Source organism: Empidonax traillii, unplaced genomic scaffold (assembly GCF_003031625.1).
Source record: "Empidonax traillii isolate 1590-97213 ecotype Southwest subspecies unplaced genomic scaffold, ASM303162v1 scaffold1401:size261456, whole genome shotgun sequence".
In the NCBI taxonomy this organism is placed as follows: Eukaryota; Metazoa; Chordata; class Aves; order Passeriformes; family Tyrannidae; genus Empidonax; species Empidonax traillii.
Genome location: NW_020956594.1, coordinates 79,437 through 95,699, shown reverse-complemented (window position 1 = coordinate 95,699; position 16,263 = coordinate 79,437). Strand labels below are relative to the sequence as shown.

The 16,263-nt window shown below is 61.7% G+C and overlaps 3 protein-coding genes across 6 annotated transcripts; all 3 read right to left on the bottom strand.

Annotated features, from left to right (window-relative positions):
* Positions 1-527: 527 nt before the first annotated feature.
* On the bottom strand, positions 528-1,652 carry LOC114069959 (cytochrome c oxidase assembly protein COX14). 4 transcript variants are annotated; one of them, XM_027907118.1, is made up of 2 exons: positions 1,564-1,583; positions 528-739 (listed from the first exon to the last, which is right to left on the bottom strand). In XM_027907118.1, the coding sequence occupies exons 1-2, from the start codon at positions 1,571-1,573 to the stop codon at positions 570-572; spliced, it is 180 nt and encodes a 59-aa protein (XP_027762919.1). In that variant the 5' UTR covers positions 1,574-1,583; the 3' UTR covers positions 528-569. The 4 variants fall into 4 exon arrangements, with proteins under 4 accessions (XP_027762919.1, XP_027762916.1, XP_027762917.1 ...); XM_027907115.1 differs by lacking the exon at positions 1,564-1,583 and adding an exon at positions 1,401-1,481; XM_027907116.1 differs by lacking the exon at positions 1,564-1,583 and adding an exon at positions 1,128-1,304.
* Positions 1,653-4,621: 2,969 nt separating this feature from the next.
* Positions 4,622-8,577, bottom strand: GPD1 (glycerol-3-phosphate dehydrogenase 1). Its single transcript, XM_027907114.1, has 8 exons — positions 8,473-8,577; positions 8,151-8,328; positions 7,657-7,797; positions 7,120-7,258; positions 6,224-6,336; positions 5,718-5,951; positions 5,370-5,476; positions 4,622-5,123 (listed from the first exon to the last, which is right to left on the bottom strand). The coding sequence occupies exons 1-8, from the start codon at positions 8,511-8,513 to the stop codon at positions 5,027-5,029; spliced, it is 1,050 nt and encodes a 349-aa protein (XP_027762915.1). The 5' UTR covers positions 8,514-8,577; the 3' UTR covers positions 4,622-5,026.
* A 1,609-nt stretch (positions 8,578-10,186) lies between these two features.
* Positions 10,187-16,210, bottom strand: SMARCD1 (SWI/SNF related, matrix associated, actin dependent regulator of chromatin, subfamily d, member 1). Its single transcript, XM_027907107.1, has 13 exons — positions 16,046-16,210; positions 15,783-15,970; positions 15,122-15,164; positions 14,911-15,033; positions 14,579-14,701; positions 13,956-14,072; positions 13,523-13,624; positions 13,098-13,259; positions 12,914-13,011; positions 12,319-12,454; positions 11,894-12,016; positions 11,561-11,662; positions 10,187-11,431 (listed from the first exon to the last, which is right to left on the bottom strand). Exons 1-13 carry the CDS (start codon positions 16,208-16,210, stop codon positions 11,378-11,380), a joined length of 1,536 nt encoding a protein of 511 aa, XP_027762908.1. The 3' UTR covers positions 10,187-11,377.
* Between the last annotated feature and the right edge of the window lie 53 nt (positions 16,211-16,263).

Below are 16,263 nucleotides of genomic sequence, written 5' to 3'. Positions count from 1 at the left end.
CGGTCAATCAGGAGCAGAATTTTGGAAACTTCTCGACTTGTTACCATTTTATACTGTTGTTTACTCTTATCTCCGATTAAAAGTTGCTTCAGAAACTTGGGGGTGACGTCTTTCGGACCGAGCTTGGAAGAACAGGGAAGAGGTGAGGGACCAGTGGAAGGTGCCCCTCTGCCCATGGAACTGGGTGATATTGAAGGTCCCTCCCAACCCCAGCGCAGCCTGTGATTGATTCCCTGCTTTGGGGGGGACACCACAAACACAGCACCACAGCTGGCTGCTTTTCACCCGGGTTTTATTGAGCTCCCACCTCCTTCCCCATCCCAGGAGGGGGCAACAGGGTGGGTCTTGCTGCCCCCCCCCCCGGTCAGTCCCAGTCCCAGCTGAAGGTCTCAGGGCTGGGCATGGAGCTGGTCCCAGTCCCAGGCCAGGCTCAGTTCATGGGACCAGTCCCAGGCCAGGTTCAGCTCCTGGGGCCGATCCCAGTCCCGGGCATGGGGCCGGTCCCAGGCTGGTCCCAGCTCCCAGGGCTGGGTGTGAGGCCGCTCCCAGCTCCCAGTGCCGCTGCAGGCTCAGCTCTGGGGGCCAGGCTCGCTCTCCTGGCGCTCCCGGCGCCGCTGGAGCAGGCGGTGGACGCGGACGCTGCACAGGTACCCCCCGTAGAGCGTCAGCAGCATCATGGAGCCCGAGAACGCCTTGTAGCCAAAGTCTGCCAGCTGCTTGCCTGACACCATGGCCGTGCCTGCAGGGGAACCACAGCGTCACAGAGCCCCCAGGGACCTCCAGAGACCGCCCAGGCCCAGCCCCTGCCCGGGCAGGGTCACCCCGAGCAGGTAACACGGGGAAACATCCAGGGGGGTTTGGGATGGCTCCAGAGGAGGGGGGTCTCCAAGCCCTCCCTGGGCAGCTGTTCCAGTGCTCTGCCACCCTCCAAGGGAAGTTCTTCCTCGTGTGGAGGTGGAACTTCCCGTATTTTGGTTTATAGCCACTGCTCCTCGTCCTGTGGCTGAGCACCACTGGGAACAGCCTGGCACCATCCTGACACTTGGGAAATATTTATACACATTGATGAGTTCCCCTCTCAGTCCTCTCTTCTCCAGACTAACCAAGCCCAGCTCCCTCAGTCTTTCCTCTCCGGAGGAGCCCAGAACTGGACATGGCACTCCAGGGCTGAGCAGAGGGGCAGGATCCCCTTCCTGGCCTGCTGGCAACGCTCTTCCCGATGCACCCCAGGATCCCACTGTCCTTCCTGGCCCCGGGTCACACTGCTGGCTCACTGTCACCTTGACCCCCGTGTCCACCCCCAGCCCGTGCCGGTGCTTTGGGGCTGCTCCTCCGCCGGGTGCAGGACCCGGCAGGTGCCCTTGCTGGAACCTCACTGGGTTATCCTAACGAATTCTAACACCTCCCTCCGCCCAGTTCTCCAAGCTTCAGGTGGATCAGCCGCTCCCGGTCCCGCATCGTCCCCAAAGGCCCGCTCAGGTCGGTGACCGACACCCTTCTCGTCTCATCCCGTCCCTCCGTGTCCCGTCCCGTCCCGTCCCGTCCCATCCCATCCCATCCCATCCCATCCCATCCCATCCCGTCCCCTCCGGACTCACACGCGCTCGCGCTCCCGTTCCGCGTCACGTGCCCCCGCCGCTGTCACGTGCCCCCCCCCGCGCGCGGGAGGAGTCACGTGCCTCGACCGTCCCGCGCGGCGCGCCCGTTGGCGCCCCCTGGCGGCCCCTCCCCCTCAGCTCCCCCTCAGGCGCCGCCGCCGCCATCGCCGCCCCCCCCACCTCAGCTCCCCCCGGCGCTGCCCACACGGCTCTGCCCTGAGGGGCACGGGGAGCCCTCAGGGCACAGTCCGGGATGGAGCCGAGGCTGCCTGCCCTCCTCACCCTCACCCCGATCCCTGCAGCCTCGAGGCTTGGAGACACGGTACCATCCAGAGGGTCCCGGTGCCGTCGTGAGGGTGCCAGTGCCTTCTCAGCAAGGGCCCTGGTGCAATCCTGAGGGGCCCGGTGTTACCCCGAGGGTCCCAGTGCTTGCCCGGGAGCCCTGGTGACATCCCAAGAACCCCAGTGACGTCCTGAGGGTCTCAGTGCCTTCCCCTTGGCCCTGGTGCCTTCCCAAGGGCTCCAGTGACATCCTGAGGGTCCCGGTGTCTTCACGAGGGTCCAGTGCCATCCCAGTGATCCCAGTGCCATCCCAGTGCCATCCCAGTGACCCCAGTGCCATCCCAATGAATCCAGTGCCATCCCAGTGGTCCCAGTGCCATCCCAGTGACCCCAGTGCCATCCCAATGAATCCAGTGCCATCCCAGTGATCCCAGTGCCATCCCAGTGATCCCAGTGCCATCCCAGTGAATCCAGTGCCATCCCAATGAATCCAGTGCCATCCCAGTGACCCCAGTGCCATCCCAGTGATCCCAGTGCCATCCCAATGACCCCAGTGCCATCCCAATGACCGCAGTGCCATCCCAATGATCCTACTGCCATCCCAATGACCCCAGTGTTCTCCCAAGGGTCCCGGTGCCTGCCCAGGGTCCCCGATGTGCCCCCAGCCCGGAGCCTCCTTCCCCCAAAACCCCCCAAACTCCCCTCCCGCAGCTCCTTCCCAGCGTTTGAACTCCGCTGTGCCAGCCCTGCTCCGTCCAGGGCTCCCTGGAGCTCCGAGGCCGCCACAAGTCACCCTGTCCCCCCTCTCCTCATCCTTCCCAGCTCCCGGGATGTGCTGAGCCTGCAGAACATAATTCCAAATGGCAAAGGGAAGAACTTTTTATAGCTCAGGAACTCCCAGCTCCAGCGTGGGGGTGTCTGGTCCCCCCAGGTGAGGCTCGGGAGCAAAGGCTCTGCGAGGACTCTGGCACTGGCAGAGAAACCCACATGAGGGGGATGCAGAAAGCATTTCCACCTCCGAGGAGCTCCCGGCTAAACGCAAATCCCTGCTGGATCCTGCCGCGGCTCCAGGCAGGGGCTGACAGGAGTTTGGGAGCAGAGCTCGGGGATCCTTTCCTGCACGAGCCTCATGTCCAAACACTCGGGCTCCTGAAAGCTCTCGAAGACAAAGGGAACTACAAGTCGTGCCAGCCCTGCAGGAACACGCTGGACTTCCTTTATCCTCCCTCCAAGCTCAATTAAGCTCCTCGGAGCTCCCTCCCCACGACAGCTCCGCCGAATTTAAAGGTCGCGGAGCGCCTGGTGAGCAAACGTGGCTAATAAAAGGCACAGAAACGAGCGCAGTGCCAGCAGATTAAATTCCCCTCGCAAGACGCCGAGCGCAGGGCTCGGAGCCCTGCAAAGGTCACTCGGTACGAGGCACCTTTAGAGACGCTCAGGGCTGAGGCGAGTCTGGGCAGAGCAGCTGGGAAGAGATGAATAAAAACCCCACGGCGTGGGAAGCCAAGATATCAGAGGAGGGGAGGCCCAGAGCGTGAGGGGCACAGTGGGGTCCTGGCCGGGCTCCTGCAGGCCCCAGGTGAGGACTCTGGACCCGGCTCAACGCCCGACCCGCCGCGGCCCCGCGGCCAAACTTTAATCCTGGAACCGCTGCCGAGACAAAGCAAGTGGGACACTGTGTGACATAAACAGGGACCTGCAGGGACATTCTTGCTGTTTCTGGGGCAGCACGGGAGGGTGCAGAGCGAGGAGGGAACGGGCAGTGCCCTGTTCCGTCCAGCAGGCACCAGCCCAGCGGCAGCGATGCACCGGAGCCGCAGAACGGGGGGAGCATCTCCTCTCTCCTGTCGTTTTAAAAGCACCAGTGCTTGTCAGAGACCCCACAGCTCTGGGAATGGAGGGCACGGGGAGCCCTGCAGCATTCCAGAATCCCAGCGTTCCAGCCCAGGCAGGATCAGTGACCGCTGGACACGCCGGCCTTGAGCAAACACGGCCGGCTCCAGAGGAGCAGAGGGACACGTGGCACCTGCCTGGACAAGGGGCAGGTTTCACAGGCCCTGTCCTGTCCTGTCCCTGTCGTGGACCACGTGCCCGTTCCTGCCCCTGTGCCAGCAGGCAGTTTGCAGCATCCCCACGCAGGGAAAGCGTGGGACCTGCTCCTCAGCTCCAGGGCAGTCACACGAGGAAGAACAGAGCAGGCTGAAGCACAGGCTGAAGAGAGCCAGAGAGGGCAAAGTGTGGCTGTGGGTCATTTATTTAACAGCAACAGGACCCAGGTGCCCTGTACCCGCCCCCTGGCTCTGCAGGTACAAGGCAGGGGTCACAAAGGCTTGGGGTCAGTTGGTCCCTGCAGTGCCAAGCCCCAGAGGACAAACTGGGACAGGGAGAGAAGCCAGTGGGCGTGGAATTAGCCCAGGCAAACCTGTGACAACGGGGGAGTTCCCTGGGGCAGGGGCCAGGTGTAACTGCGAGAGCAAAAGCTCTGAACAAACAAGCTCCAGAGTGTCCCTCTGGAGCAGGGGGGCAGCAGGAGCAGCTGGGGATGGCTCGGGGAGCAGCACATGGCAGGGTGGAAGGAAGGCCATGTCTGTGCTGGTGCTGCTCACGAAGAAGATTCTCAGCACTCTCTGGGAGTGCTGAGGGGGCTTCACTCAGCAGGTAGAGCCTGGCAGGGGACCGTGCCCTCTCCACCAGGCAGGGAAGCCAAAAATAGCAGCAGCAGCAGGCAGGGAAGGGCTGGAGTCACCCAGAGTGGCCCCACGGGGCTGAGAGGGAGGACTTGGGGCACTGTTTGTCCTCCCAGCCCATATCAATCCCAACAGAGTCCTTCCCAGCGCTGAATCCATCCCAGCAGGAGGGAGTGGAAGGAGGAAGATGCTCCGTCCCGCTCAGGGCAGACCTCAGAGAGCAGCAGAAACTGAACGAGCCCTTCACAGAGAGAGGATGCTCAGCAGGCACCTCTGTGCCAGGCTCAGGCTGGCAGTGCCCAGGGCTGGGGAGGGGAACCTCTGCCCTTCCAGCAGCCTGCCAAGGCTCCCAGGAGAGCCGGACTCCGTAGGAAGCCGTGGCAGCAGATGGGGGTGCCGTGGGCAGGAGCTCTCTGCGCGTCTCAGCAGGGCCGGTGGTGGCCTGGCAGGCAGAGCCCCTTACATGTGCTCAGGGTGGTTCTGGAGGCACTTGATGAAGTCAGTGACAGGCCTGCCCTCGTAGCAGATCTGATACACAGCGGTGAAGAGGGGGAACCTGCGGGCAGAGGGACAATGACACCGCAGCTGGCAGGGTCAGAGCAGCTCGACTGCTGCCGTGACAAGCAGGAGCAGGTGGGGCAGTGGCACTGGGCCCCATCCAGCAGGAATCCTGCCCAGCTGGTGTGATGTGGGCAGTGCACGGATCGCCCTGAACAGCTGAGACACCCAAGGGGGGGTTTCCCCTGCTGCTGCAGGACGGGGCTGCAGCCCCACCCCAACCCCAGCAGATTGCATCACTCACTTCTCCACTGCGTTCTTGCTCTTGAGGATCCGATGCAGCTCAGCAGACGTCTGGGGGCCCTGCAGCTTCTGCCCATTCAGCATCTCCTGCTCCAGCTGCTCGATGGACTGAAACAACCCAGCAGTGAGGAGCTGGGCCTGCAACCTCAACAATCCCACCCTGTCCCTCGGGGCGTTGTCCAAACCCTCCCGGAGCTCTGGCAGGCCTGGTGCTGTGCCCACTGCCCTGGGGAGCCTGGTCAGTGCCCGACCACCCTCTGGGGAAGAACCTTTTCCTGATATCCAGCCTAACCATCCCCTGGCACAGCTCCACACCCCCCCTCACCCCTCAACTCCCAGCCCCGCTCACCTTGCCCGTCTTGGCGAAAGCCTCGGCCACCTTGCGGTTGCGGCCCCCGTAGCAGGTGGTGATGAGATCGGCGACCCCACAGCTCTCCAGGAAGGTGGAGGAGGTGACGGGGCCCTTGCAGAAGAGTTTGGCAAAGCCAATCATCTCCATCAGCCCCAGGCGGATCACGGCAGCCTTGGTGTTGTCGCCGTAGCCCAGCCCGTCACAGAAACCAGCTCCCACGGCCACCACGTTCTGGAAAACCACGGGAGCGTGGAGGGGTCTGTTCCCAGCGGAGCTCAGGGCTTCGCTGCGCCCACGATTCGTCTCGTGTGGGATCCTGAGCCACAGTGCCCATCATCCCTCCAGGCAGCTGAACAGGACAGGTCCCTCCAAAGTCTGGCCTTCGCCCCAGAGGTCTCAGCGAGCCACAGTGGGGTCCAATCACCCGTCAGCCTCCTCCCCAGAGCTCCCTGCAGAGCTCCTGCAGACCCCCAGGCTCTGCTGACCGAGCCCTGCACACCCACCTTGAGAGCCCCGCAGATCTCCACGGTGTCGGCTTCCTGCACCACCGACACACGGAAGTTGGGTGTCTGCATCAGCTCCTTCAGCATCTGCCCGTGCTCCATGTTCTTGCAGCCTGAGGAGACAGAGGGAGGAGGAGGAGGAGGAGGAGGAGGAGGAAGGTGGGGAGATCCCAAGGTAGGACCATGCTCTCCCCTGCAGCTCATCTGGGGAGAGGAAACTATTGCCCAACTGATGGACATTGGCTAAACATTTGCAGGTCCACAAAGAGCCAGGCACACATGGCCTGACAGATAAGCAACTTTCAGCCTTGGCACTCCCCAGGGGACAGGGACAATCCCTGCTGCTTCATCGAGCAAGACAGAAATGACCTGCCCAGTAGGTCAGAGGCATCTTCAAAGGCTGCAAATTTGGGGTTGGAGCCTGGTGGCCTCCCCGTTGCTGCGGGGGTCCCGTGTGTTCACAGGCACTGTGGGCTCTGTTCCACCTCCCCAGCCTCCTGCCCAGCGTGCTGGCTGTTGTTTAACAAAACACAGACACTTTGAATCCCACAACCTCTAACCCAGCAAGCTGTTGTGTTGGTTTTGGCTCTGTGCACGGTTCCCAACAGTGTGGAGGGTGTTGGAACAGCATCAACTTCCAGGCAGCCCTGGCTGGCAATAATGTGAGATCCAGGTGATCACCCAAGGAGATGAAGGATGGAACTTATTCCTCAAGTGCCTCATGGTGCCCACCCCTCTAATTTGTGCCAGGCGTGTTGTTAATGAAATGAGTGATCCCATCATAAACCCTGGGAATGAGCTCGATCAGCTCCCAGGGAGTCTCCTGCACTGTGCTCCCCACTTTGCCCCTCATCCCAAAGGAAGGCTGCCAGCGAGGAGGGACAAGGGCTCCTTACCAATGGTGGTTTCACAGAACTTGTCATCTGCCACCTCATTGGCAATATTGGCCCCCATGAGCACGGACATCTCTATCCCCAGCTTCTCGTGGATGATGTCCGAGATCAGCCTCAGCCCATCCGGCCCTTCGTCCACACCCTGTGAGACAAACCCGGGGACAGAGGTCACAGAACCACACAATGAATCATCGAGGCTGGAAAAGACCCCTGAGATCACTGAGTCCAACCTTTGAGTGATTACCACCCTCTCAACGAGACATGAGCCCCTCCTGGCCACCGATCCCGCCATTCCCTGTGCTGCGATGCCCCGACCGTGATCCCCACACGCTGAGCAGAGCCCTGCTCCTCACAGACCCCCCACCTGCTCTCACCCTTCCCCACCAGCACCTCCAAATCTCCACGAAGACTCTGCCCCTGCTCTCCCCACAATCCCCATCACCCCAGAGCCCGTTTCTGCTCCGAAATCCCGGGGTTCCCACAGCAGCCCCTCCGAGCCAGGCTGCTTCCAGCTCCTCCCCGCCTCGGCCCGGCTCCCACCTTGATGAGCGACATCCCCACGGCCTCTTTCTTCACGTGGCCCTTGAGCTGGTCACACACCTGGCCGATGAACTGGTGGGGCACCACGAACAGGAGCACGTCGGCCCCTGCGCAGGCTTTGAGCAGGTCTGGCTCTGCCACCTGCACGGGGGAATCGAGGCCGTTTCTCAGGGACTGGGCAGGTAAGGACGGGCCCGATGCCACCACGCTGAGGTCCCTGCCAGGGCTGGCAGGGCCCAGGGGCTGGAGAAGGGCTGAGGCAGAGCGGGACGGTGCCAGCTCGGAGGCAGCCACATGGCCCGCAGCCAAGCCCGTGGGATGCCAGAGGGGGGGACAAAGGTGGGCAGCGAGAGCAGCCAGGGCCGCAGCTCATCCAAACGCGGATCAAGGTCAGCAGGAGGGTGTAGGAGAGCCCCACACAGCCCCGGTGCATCCCCTCCCTCACACCCCAGCAGCCTCCCCCCGGGGAGCCGTCAGCTCTGCCCCCCACTCACCACGTTGGGGGGCAGTTTGCGGCCGGGCAGGTACTTGACGTTCTCGTGCTCGGTGTTGATGATGTCGGTGAGCTGCCGGCCGCCCACCTCCTCCTGCAGCACCCACATGCTCACCTGGCTCTCGAAGCCGCTCAGCCGCGCCGCGTTGGCGCCGGCGATCTTGGCGATGGCGGAGCCCCTGCGTGGGCACAGCGGGGCCGTGGGCACCGGGGGGGGGGGGGGGACAGCCCAGGGCACCGCGGCCGGTCCTGCCAGCCGGGGGTCACCGCGGGGGGACAGCAGCGGGGAGGGGGGCGAGGGGACACGCGTGCCCGGCGCTCACCAGTTGCCGGAGCCCACGACGCAAACCTTCTTGCCGCCCATGGTGCCGGGGACGAGGCGCTCGGGGAGCCCGACCCGCCGCCGCTATTTGAAGGGCGCCCGGAGCAGGGGCGGCCCCGGCCCGCCCCCGGCCCCGCCTCGCCCCGGGGGCACCGGGCACGGCCGGGGCTCCGCTCCGGGGGGCTGCGGAGGGGCCAAAGGGCGGCCCGGGAGCTGGGGCAGGTCCCTGCGGAGCCATCGGGCACCGAATCCCAGACTCACGGAATGTCCCGACTTGGAAGGGACCCACAAGGATCAGAATCCAGTCCTAAACCCTGCACAGACACCACAACAATCCCACCCTGTCCTGGAGCTCTGGCAGCCTTGGGGCTGTGCCCACTGCCCTGGGGAGCCTGTTCAGTGCCAACCACCCTCTGGGGGGAAGAACCTTTCCCTAAAACCCAACCTGACCCTGCCCTGGCACAGCTCCAGCCCTTCCCTGGGTGCTGTCCCTGCTCACAGAGAGAAGAGATCGTTGCTGTCCCTTGAGAGGAGCTGCAGACCCCGAGGAGATCTTTCAGTTGTGCCTGCCGAGCCTCTCCCTCTTTTTCTGCATAAAAGTACTTCATTCTGTCTCCCTGAAAGTGCCATTTCCCCCCAAGTAAGGGGTAAGCACCACCTGCTGCAGCCCCAGGACTTGGCTCCTGCCTCAAACACAGCCTGAGGCAGCTGCGTTTTCCTCCTCAGAGAGGAGCCTTCCCTTGCCCCAGGGGCTCCCAGGTTCGCTGCGAGGCATTTTCAGCTCTACAACCAACCAGGGCAAAGAGAAGAATTCCCCTTTTGCATCATTTTAAACCCTCGCATGTAAACTTTAATACGGTTTCCTCCAAACTCTGCCTGCCTCCCCCGGGGCCTGTAACAGGCTGCCACAGCCCAGCAGAGCGGGCACTGGGCACTGCAGGATTTATTAGCCTTGGCCACTGGATTTCCAGTTTTGCTGAGGTGACCTTGTTTACCACAGAAGCACTTTGCAAAGGCTTAGCAGAGTGTGCAAGCCGGGAGATCCCTCTGTGGAGGGCTCGCTATAAAAGGCCAAAATATGAAGAACGTTTTCTCTCCAGTCACTTAACCCAGCTGGCTTTGACAAGAAGGAAAAAAAGGAAGAAAGTGGAGATAATCCTGTCCCTTCCCTGGAGTGTCATCCCCCCATGGGGAGGGGAGCGAGCTGTCAGCACGAAGGAGGAGGGGAGAGCTTCCTTCACAGGAGTCTTTTATTAAAACTGGGTGACGCCTACAAGGATACAGTACAAAAAAAAAAAAAAAAAAAAAAAAAAAAAAAAAAAAAAAAAAAAAAAAAAAAAAAAAAAAAAAAAAAAAAAAAAAAAAAAAAAAAAAAAAAAAAAAAAAGAGATTTGGTCCATGGAAAAAAACCTTAATATTCAGTTAAGAAAAGCAGTTACTCTGCAACAGCTACGTTCGCCTACGCAGGACTCGGCATCCCTCACGTGGGGGTACCCTGAGGAGTCAGGGGCTGCTTCTCCAGCACCAAGACCTTCACCCCAGTACCACAGGGGAGCTTCAGAAGGGCAAAGGAGAGGGCAAGTCGAGAGCCTATTACTCACAGACACGTAGTTACACAGACACGAGGAGCAGTAGGGCCACCCAGGCGCTCCAGCTCACGGCAGCCCCCTCAGCCACACCACTGGGGCGGGCCGGGAGGGCTCGGCAGAAACGTGATCCTGCAGCTATCCCAAGAGTCAGACCGACTTTCAAGTCCATTTGCATTGTAGTCCCGAGCAGGAACACCGGGATTGGGGTGAAGAGGAGCCATTTCACGCTCCTAATGAATTACCACCAGTAATTCGTTCCGTGAAGAGGCATCGGGGCTGCTACTCCCCACAGCAGAGAAAAATCTATTTGTACATTCCTGAACCATGCTGGGCCCTATGGCAGCCCCGTGACCTAAAACTCGACTAAAAACCACAGGAGCTTCGGCACGGAAACACCTGCTAACTCACATATGCTTGGAAAAAATGTCCATTCCCAGGGACTGTCCCGTGCCACCCTCGGATCCACACGAAGGAGCCTCTGGTCCCCACAGCAAGCGACACAGGACAGCTGTGCCAAAGGAATGAGCCCACAGCACTGTGTGTGTCCAGGCACCATTCCAGGCAGCTGCTGCATCCCTGCTCCAGGGAAAACAAGCAGCCACGCCGGAACCCAGGTGTAGGTGTCTGAAGGGCGGAGGAGCTGCATCAATCCCAAGCTTCCAAATCCCTGCAGGAAGCCAACACCTCGCTTCCCTGTGATCCCAGCCCAGGACAGTCCGTCACAGAACGCGAAAGGGACAGACAGGGGAAAAAAAGGGAGAAGGGAAGAAGCAAATTCTCTACACAGTCCACTAACTTCCTCAGGCAGGGGAGTGAGCTGTGGGGCAGCCCAGTGCAGCAGCACCCTCTGAGGAGAGGGTCAGGGCAGGGAGGTATGTCAGCTCACGGCGTCCTGCCCACGACAGCACCTGGCACGGGCTGTAAAACGTGGCAGGGCAGAGCCCAGCCACACCTTAGAGCAGAGCCAGGCTCCCAGAGTGCCACAGCCAGGTGCTGGCTGGGGGGGAAAAGGGGCTGGGGAGGAGGCTCCAGGTCACTCTGGCTACGGGGGACGCTACGGGCAGTGGGGAGTCACAGGGGAAGCCTTGGGGCTGGCAAGGCAACAGTCAGGGAGGGAACCAGGTAGAAATGTGTGCTCGGTGGAGCCTGTCTGCTCGTCACACCCCACGAGAGCCCAGCTGTCCTGGACTTGCCCCAGCAGGGACAATGCCAGGAGGAGTTAACAGGGGGCCTGGCTGCTGGAGTGGGATCCTGTGAGCTGGAACAGCGAGCTCTGCCTCCACCAACAGCCGAGGTGCTGGGGAGGAGCGGGGCAGCCTATGTGTTCCGGATGCCCAGGGCCTGCTCCAGCTCCTGCCGCCTCTGCTGCACCTGCAAGGGAAGCAGAGTCACAGCTGTGACACACCGGGCTGGGGCAGCAGCGCAGCACCCAGCTGGGACAGGCTGAGCTCCAACTGGGACCCTCCCCTGGGAGAGGGGCCCCTGCTGGGGGACACTCACCTTGGAGTAGAAGTACCGGCACACGGCTTCCTGCGCCCACGGCTGGAAGTAGAACTCGGCTCTCCGCTCCTCCTCGGGATTCCCCACGACATCAGTCATTGTCTGCAGAGCACAAAGGACACAACTGCAGCTCAGGGAGCGCAGAAGCTCTGGCTGCGCCGAGCAAACCCTCCCCTTTCCTCTCAGAGCACGCTCGGGTCACGTTCTCGTGCTCGACTCCAATTCCAGCCTCGCTTTCCGAGCAGGAAATTGCCTCTTTCTCTCTGTGGGAGCTCACTGTAATGAGGGGAGCGTGTGACTGGATCCACCTTCCACACAAGGCACGGCTCTTACCTTCAAGTCCCGGCACTGGGACTGGAGCCAGTCGTTGATGAAGCCCTGAGGGTCTCGGGCGAAGCTCAGCATGAACTCGCGCTGCGTCTTCAGCTGGTTGATGGTCTCGATTGTTTCGTGGATCTGAAGGAGACAAACACAAGAGCTGAACTGCTGAACGGGGGAAAGGTCACAAACATCAAGAGGCACAGCACAGGAAGGCGAATTCGTGCGCTCCCTGGCTGGCTTACACCTGCCAGGACCTTCAGTTCCCAATTTCCTGCCCTAAATGTTACCCAGTTTGCTTTAAAAATTGCCCTTCCAGGTGCAGCCACCCATTTGTAAGCACAGCTCACCCCACTCCTGTCCTGTCCAGGTTCACCTGCCGCAGACACACATCCCTGCCCAGCTACAAGGAGAGCAGACCTGAAAAAGCTTTTTCCCACCTTGTTATCCAGAGCAGCAATTTCCTGCTGACTGGCTGTGGAGAGCAGAAAGGAATTCATCTGGGTTTTCAAGGTATCATCCACCTCCACATCGATGTCATAGCAGGCTGTTTTCTTCTGGTCATTTGGGTCAACGCTGGGGACATCCACAAGAAGGCAAAATCAGGGAGCAGCTCGAGGAAGGAGCCAAAGTCAGTTAGTAGGTCAAGAAAAAAAGGGCAAAATCTGGGAGCAGCTCAAATGGAAGTAGCTCAAGGAGCAAACGCAGCCCCTCTGGGATGCTGCAGCACGTGGGCTGCAGGCAGGGACAGGGACAAAGCCCTGCCAGCGTCAGCCTCAGTCCCAGCAGCAGCAAAGCTCCACTGATGGCTTTGCAGCACTAGGAGTGATCGCTCCAAGCGGGGCTCTGTCCGTGGCAAAGGACAGCAGGGATGTGGGAAAGCCTTTGGAAAAGTGGGATGAGGTAACAGAGGATGTGGTAACAGATGACTGGTAGTGTGGGACCACGTCACATCGTCCTCCTGTGGTCCCTCCCCGCCCCCCAGCCCTTCCCCTCTCCTTCCTGGGCACGGGAATTCCCGTGGAGCAGCCTCACCTGATGACGTGGTTGATGATGATGGGCTCTGGGGGCATCAGCAGCGCGTGGAGCCTCTGCGGGATCTCGGAGAACTTCATGCGCTGGGACTCAAATATCTGCGGCACAGACAGGGGGTGAGGGAGGGCTGGGGGGGTCCTCGGGGGGGCAGCTGGGCCAGGGGCTGCTCCAGGGGCCCCCTCACCTGCTGCAGGTACTTGTCACAGATGACGAACTCCCGCTCGTGGGGGTCCTGCAGCTTGTGGGTCTTGATGTACTGCCAGAGGGCCTGGATGATGACGGGCCGGGTCTGCGTGTGGATCCCCAGCAGCCGAGCCAGGCGGGGGTCCAGTTTGAACTGGGGGGGCTGCACAAGGAGCACAGGGGGGGGAGGGTGGTGAGGTGGCGCCAGGCACTGGTGCAGCCCCAGCACCGCTGCTGCTCCCAGAATGGGATCACGGAACGGTTTTGGGTCGGAAGGGACCTTAAAGCCCACCCAGTCCCACCCCTGACACCTTCCACTACACCGGGCTGCTCCAGCACTTCTGGGGATGGGGCAGCCACAGCTCCTCTGGGCAACCTCAGGGCCTCCCCAGGCTTCCAGGGAGGAATTTTCTCCCCCTGTCTCACCTGGTAATCCAGCATCAGCAGGACGGTGCAGCGCACGTTCACGTCCCCCGGCCTCTTCACCTGGAAGCCGTCTGTCTCCTGAGTCGTGGCAGTCCTGTGCCACTGCAACGGGAGAGGGAGCTTAGAAACACCCCCCACCCGTGGTGCCCCCCTCTGCACCCCCTCTGCTCCTGCTGCTGGGCACCCAAAAGCTTTGCCAGTAACCCACACCCACCCAGAGAGAGCTGAGATTCCTCCCTCTTACAGCCTGAAACGGGAGTTAATAACGTTTATTCAGACCCTCAGCAGGTGAGAGGAAAAGCTCAACTGAGAATTCAAAGAGCTCCTGGCTCCCAGGAACCCTCCACCTCCCAGGTCACGAGTGCTGCACAAACCCCACCAGCTGAAACACCAAACCCACTCCCAGAGGTAACACAGGAAAAAAGCAGCTCACCTCTACTAGGTGATTGTCAGGGCCATACAGGTCTTTATCGAGCTCAATGACCAGAGATTTAAAGAAGGACGAGAACTTTCTTTTCTGCTTGGTGGCATCGTATTTGGACAGAGCAGACTGCAAGCAACACAGGGAAGGAAGAGGGTTAGGACAGCAGGTCTCAGCACTCAAGCACAGCCACCGTGCACGACAGCTCCTGTGAGTCCTCAACACCTGAATTCACCAACGTGTGCTCGAAAAAAATCAAGCCTCCAAGTCAGAAAAAAAAAAAAAGGGAAAGGCTGGAGTTAAAGACGAGCTGGCGGGAGCCAAACCCCTCAGCGGGTACGTACAATGCCAGGGCCCTGCTCCTCACAGCTTTGGGGACACGAGTGCCACTGAGCTGCTCTCACCAGTGATTCCCACAGCTCTAAGAACTTTGGACAACTCGTGTCCTGCCGTGGGGATACCCATCGGTCTCCAGGCTGGGCTCTCGGTCTCGTCACCACCAGACTCCTTGGGAAACAGAGACGAAGGAGGAACATCAAGCCCCAGCTGTGCCCCCCCCAGACACTCACAAACTGGTTTTCAGCGCCAATTCCAGCCCCACTGACTCCTCGGAGGTTGGGTGTTCCCCCACTTACGTCTTCCAGCAGCCTTCCTTCCACCCGGAGCTCCCAGGAGGCCACGGTCCCCTCGCCGTCCTCCGCGTCCGACTTGGCCGGGTTGAAGGTGTTGGAGATAAAAATGCGCAGCTTCCGCTTTTGCTGCGAGAGGAAAAGCGTCGGGATCAGGGTGAACCCTCCCCTGCAGGGCTCGCCCTGCCCTCCTGCTCAGGCCTCGCTAAAACTCAGCTCAGTGTTTCTCCCTCTCCCCGGGGGCGCACGTTCCCAACATTCCGGGCTGGCAGGACCCGACCCCTCAGTGCCCCAGGAGCCCCCCACGCCTTGGATGTTTGCCCTGCACTCCCCTCTACCTTGATGGGGCGTTTCAGGGCCTCCTGGATGTCCAGGCGCTTCCTCATGATGGTCTGGTCCAGCTTCCTCTCGAAGGCCAGCAGGTCCATGTAGGCCTGGGATTCGGGCACCAGCTCCCGGATCTGTGACCAGGCAAGGATGGAGATTCCCATCAACCATCTCCCCAGAGTGCCCCAGGCTCCCTCCCTTCTCCCCCTGGGTCCCACTCACCCGCTGAGGGAGGATTTTGTCTGCCATCTTCTTCTTCTTGGCGCTGCAGGGCGGGGGGGAAGAGGCACAAACAGGTGGGAAAACTGGAACGGATCTGGCCGTGGGAATTCCCAAACCTGCACAGCGCTGACTGACCAGGGGCCCTCCAGTTACCTGAGCCCTGCAGCACTAACTGCTGACCCCAGCATTTCCCATCCCTCTGAGCGCTTGGAAAGGGAGTTACATCCATTGGGAAGGGGGTTACATCCCTTGGGAAGGGGGTTACATCCCCTGGGAAGGGGGTTACATCCCTTGGGAAGGGGGTTACATCCCTCGGGAAGGGAGTTACATCCCCTGGGAAGGGGGTTACATCCCCTGGGAAGGGGGTTACATCCCTTGGGAAGGGGGTTCCATCCGATGCCCAGGGATGCCCATCATGCCCGGGGTCAAGTACCCAGCAGCCCCAGGATGTCCCCACTGCCCCAGGACGGTCCCAGGATGCTCAGGGATGTCCCTGCTGCCCGGGGACGCCTCGGGATGTCCCCTCTGCCCACAGCTGTCCCCTCTGTCCCAAGAACGCTCTGGGATGTCCTGGGATATCCCGGCTGCCCCGGGATGCTCCCAGCGCCCCAGGATGTCCCCGGGATGTCCCCGTACGCCCCGTTTTCCCCCCGTCCCTTACTTGTGGTTGCGGTTGGGCACCGCCTGCGGCTGCACCTGCTGGAGCTGCTGCGGCGCCGGCCGCTTGCGGGCCTGGTCCAGCCCGGCCTGCGCCAGCGCGGGCCGCACCGCGGGGCTCCCACCGTAGCCCGGCGGGCCCATGGCCGGGCCCTGCGGCGCCAGGCGGCCTCCCGGTAACATCCCGGGGCGCTGCGGAGAGAACACACCCGGTCAGCGCCCGCCGCGCCCGGCCCCGCGCCCCGCCCCGCGCCGCCCCCGCCTCACCGGGTAGGCGGCTCCGGGCAGCGGCGAGCGGTACAGGCCCTGCCCCGGCGCCGGGCCCATGCGCACCGCCCCGCCCGGCGCGCCCGGGCCCAGCGCGGCCCCCGGGGCGGCCCCGGAGCCGCCGCCGCCCGCGGGCCCCGCCTGGAACCCGGCCCGCGCCGCCATCTTGTCCCGCACAAAGGGAGCGCGGCCGGAAGCGGCCCCGCGCGCGGGCACGC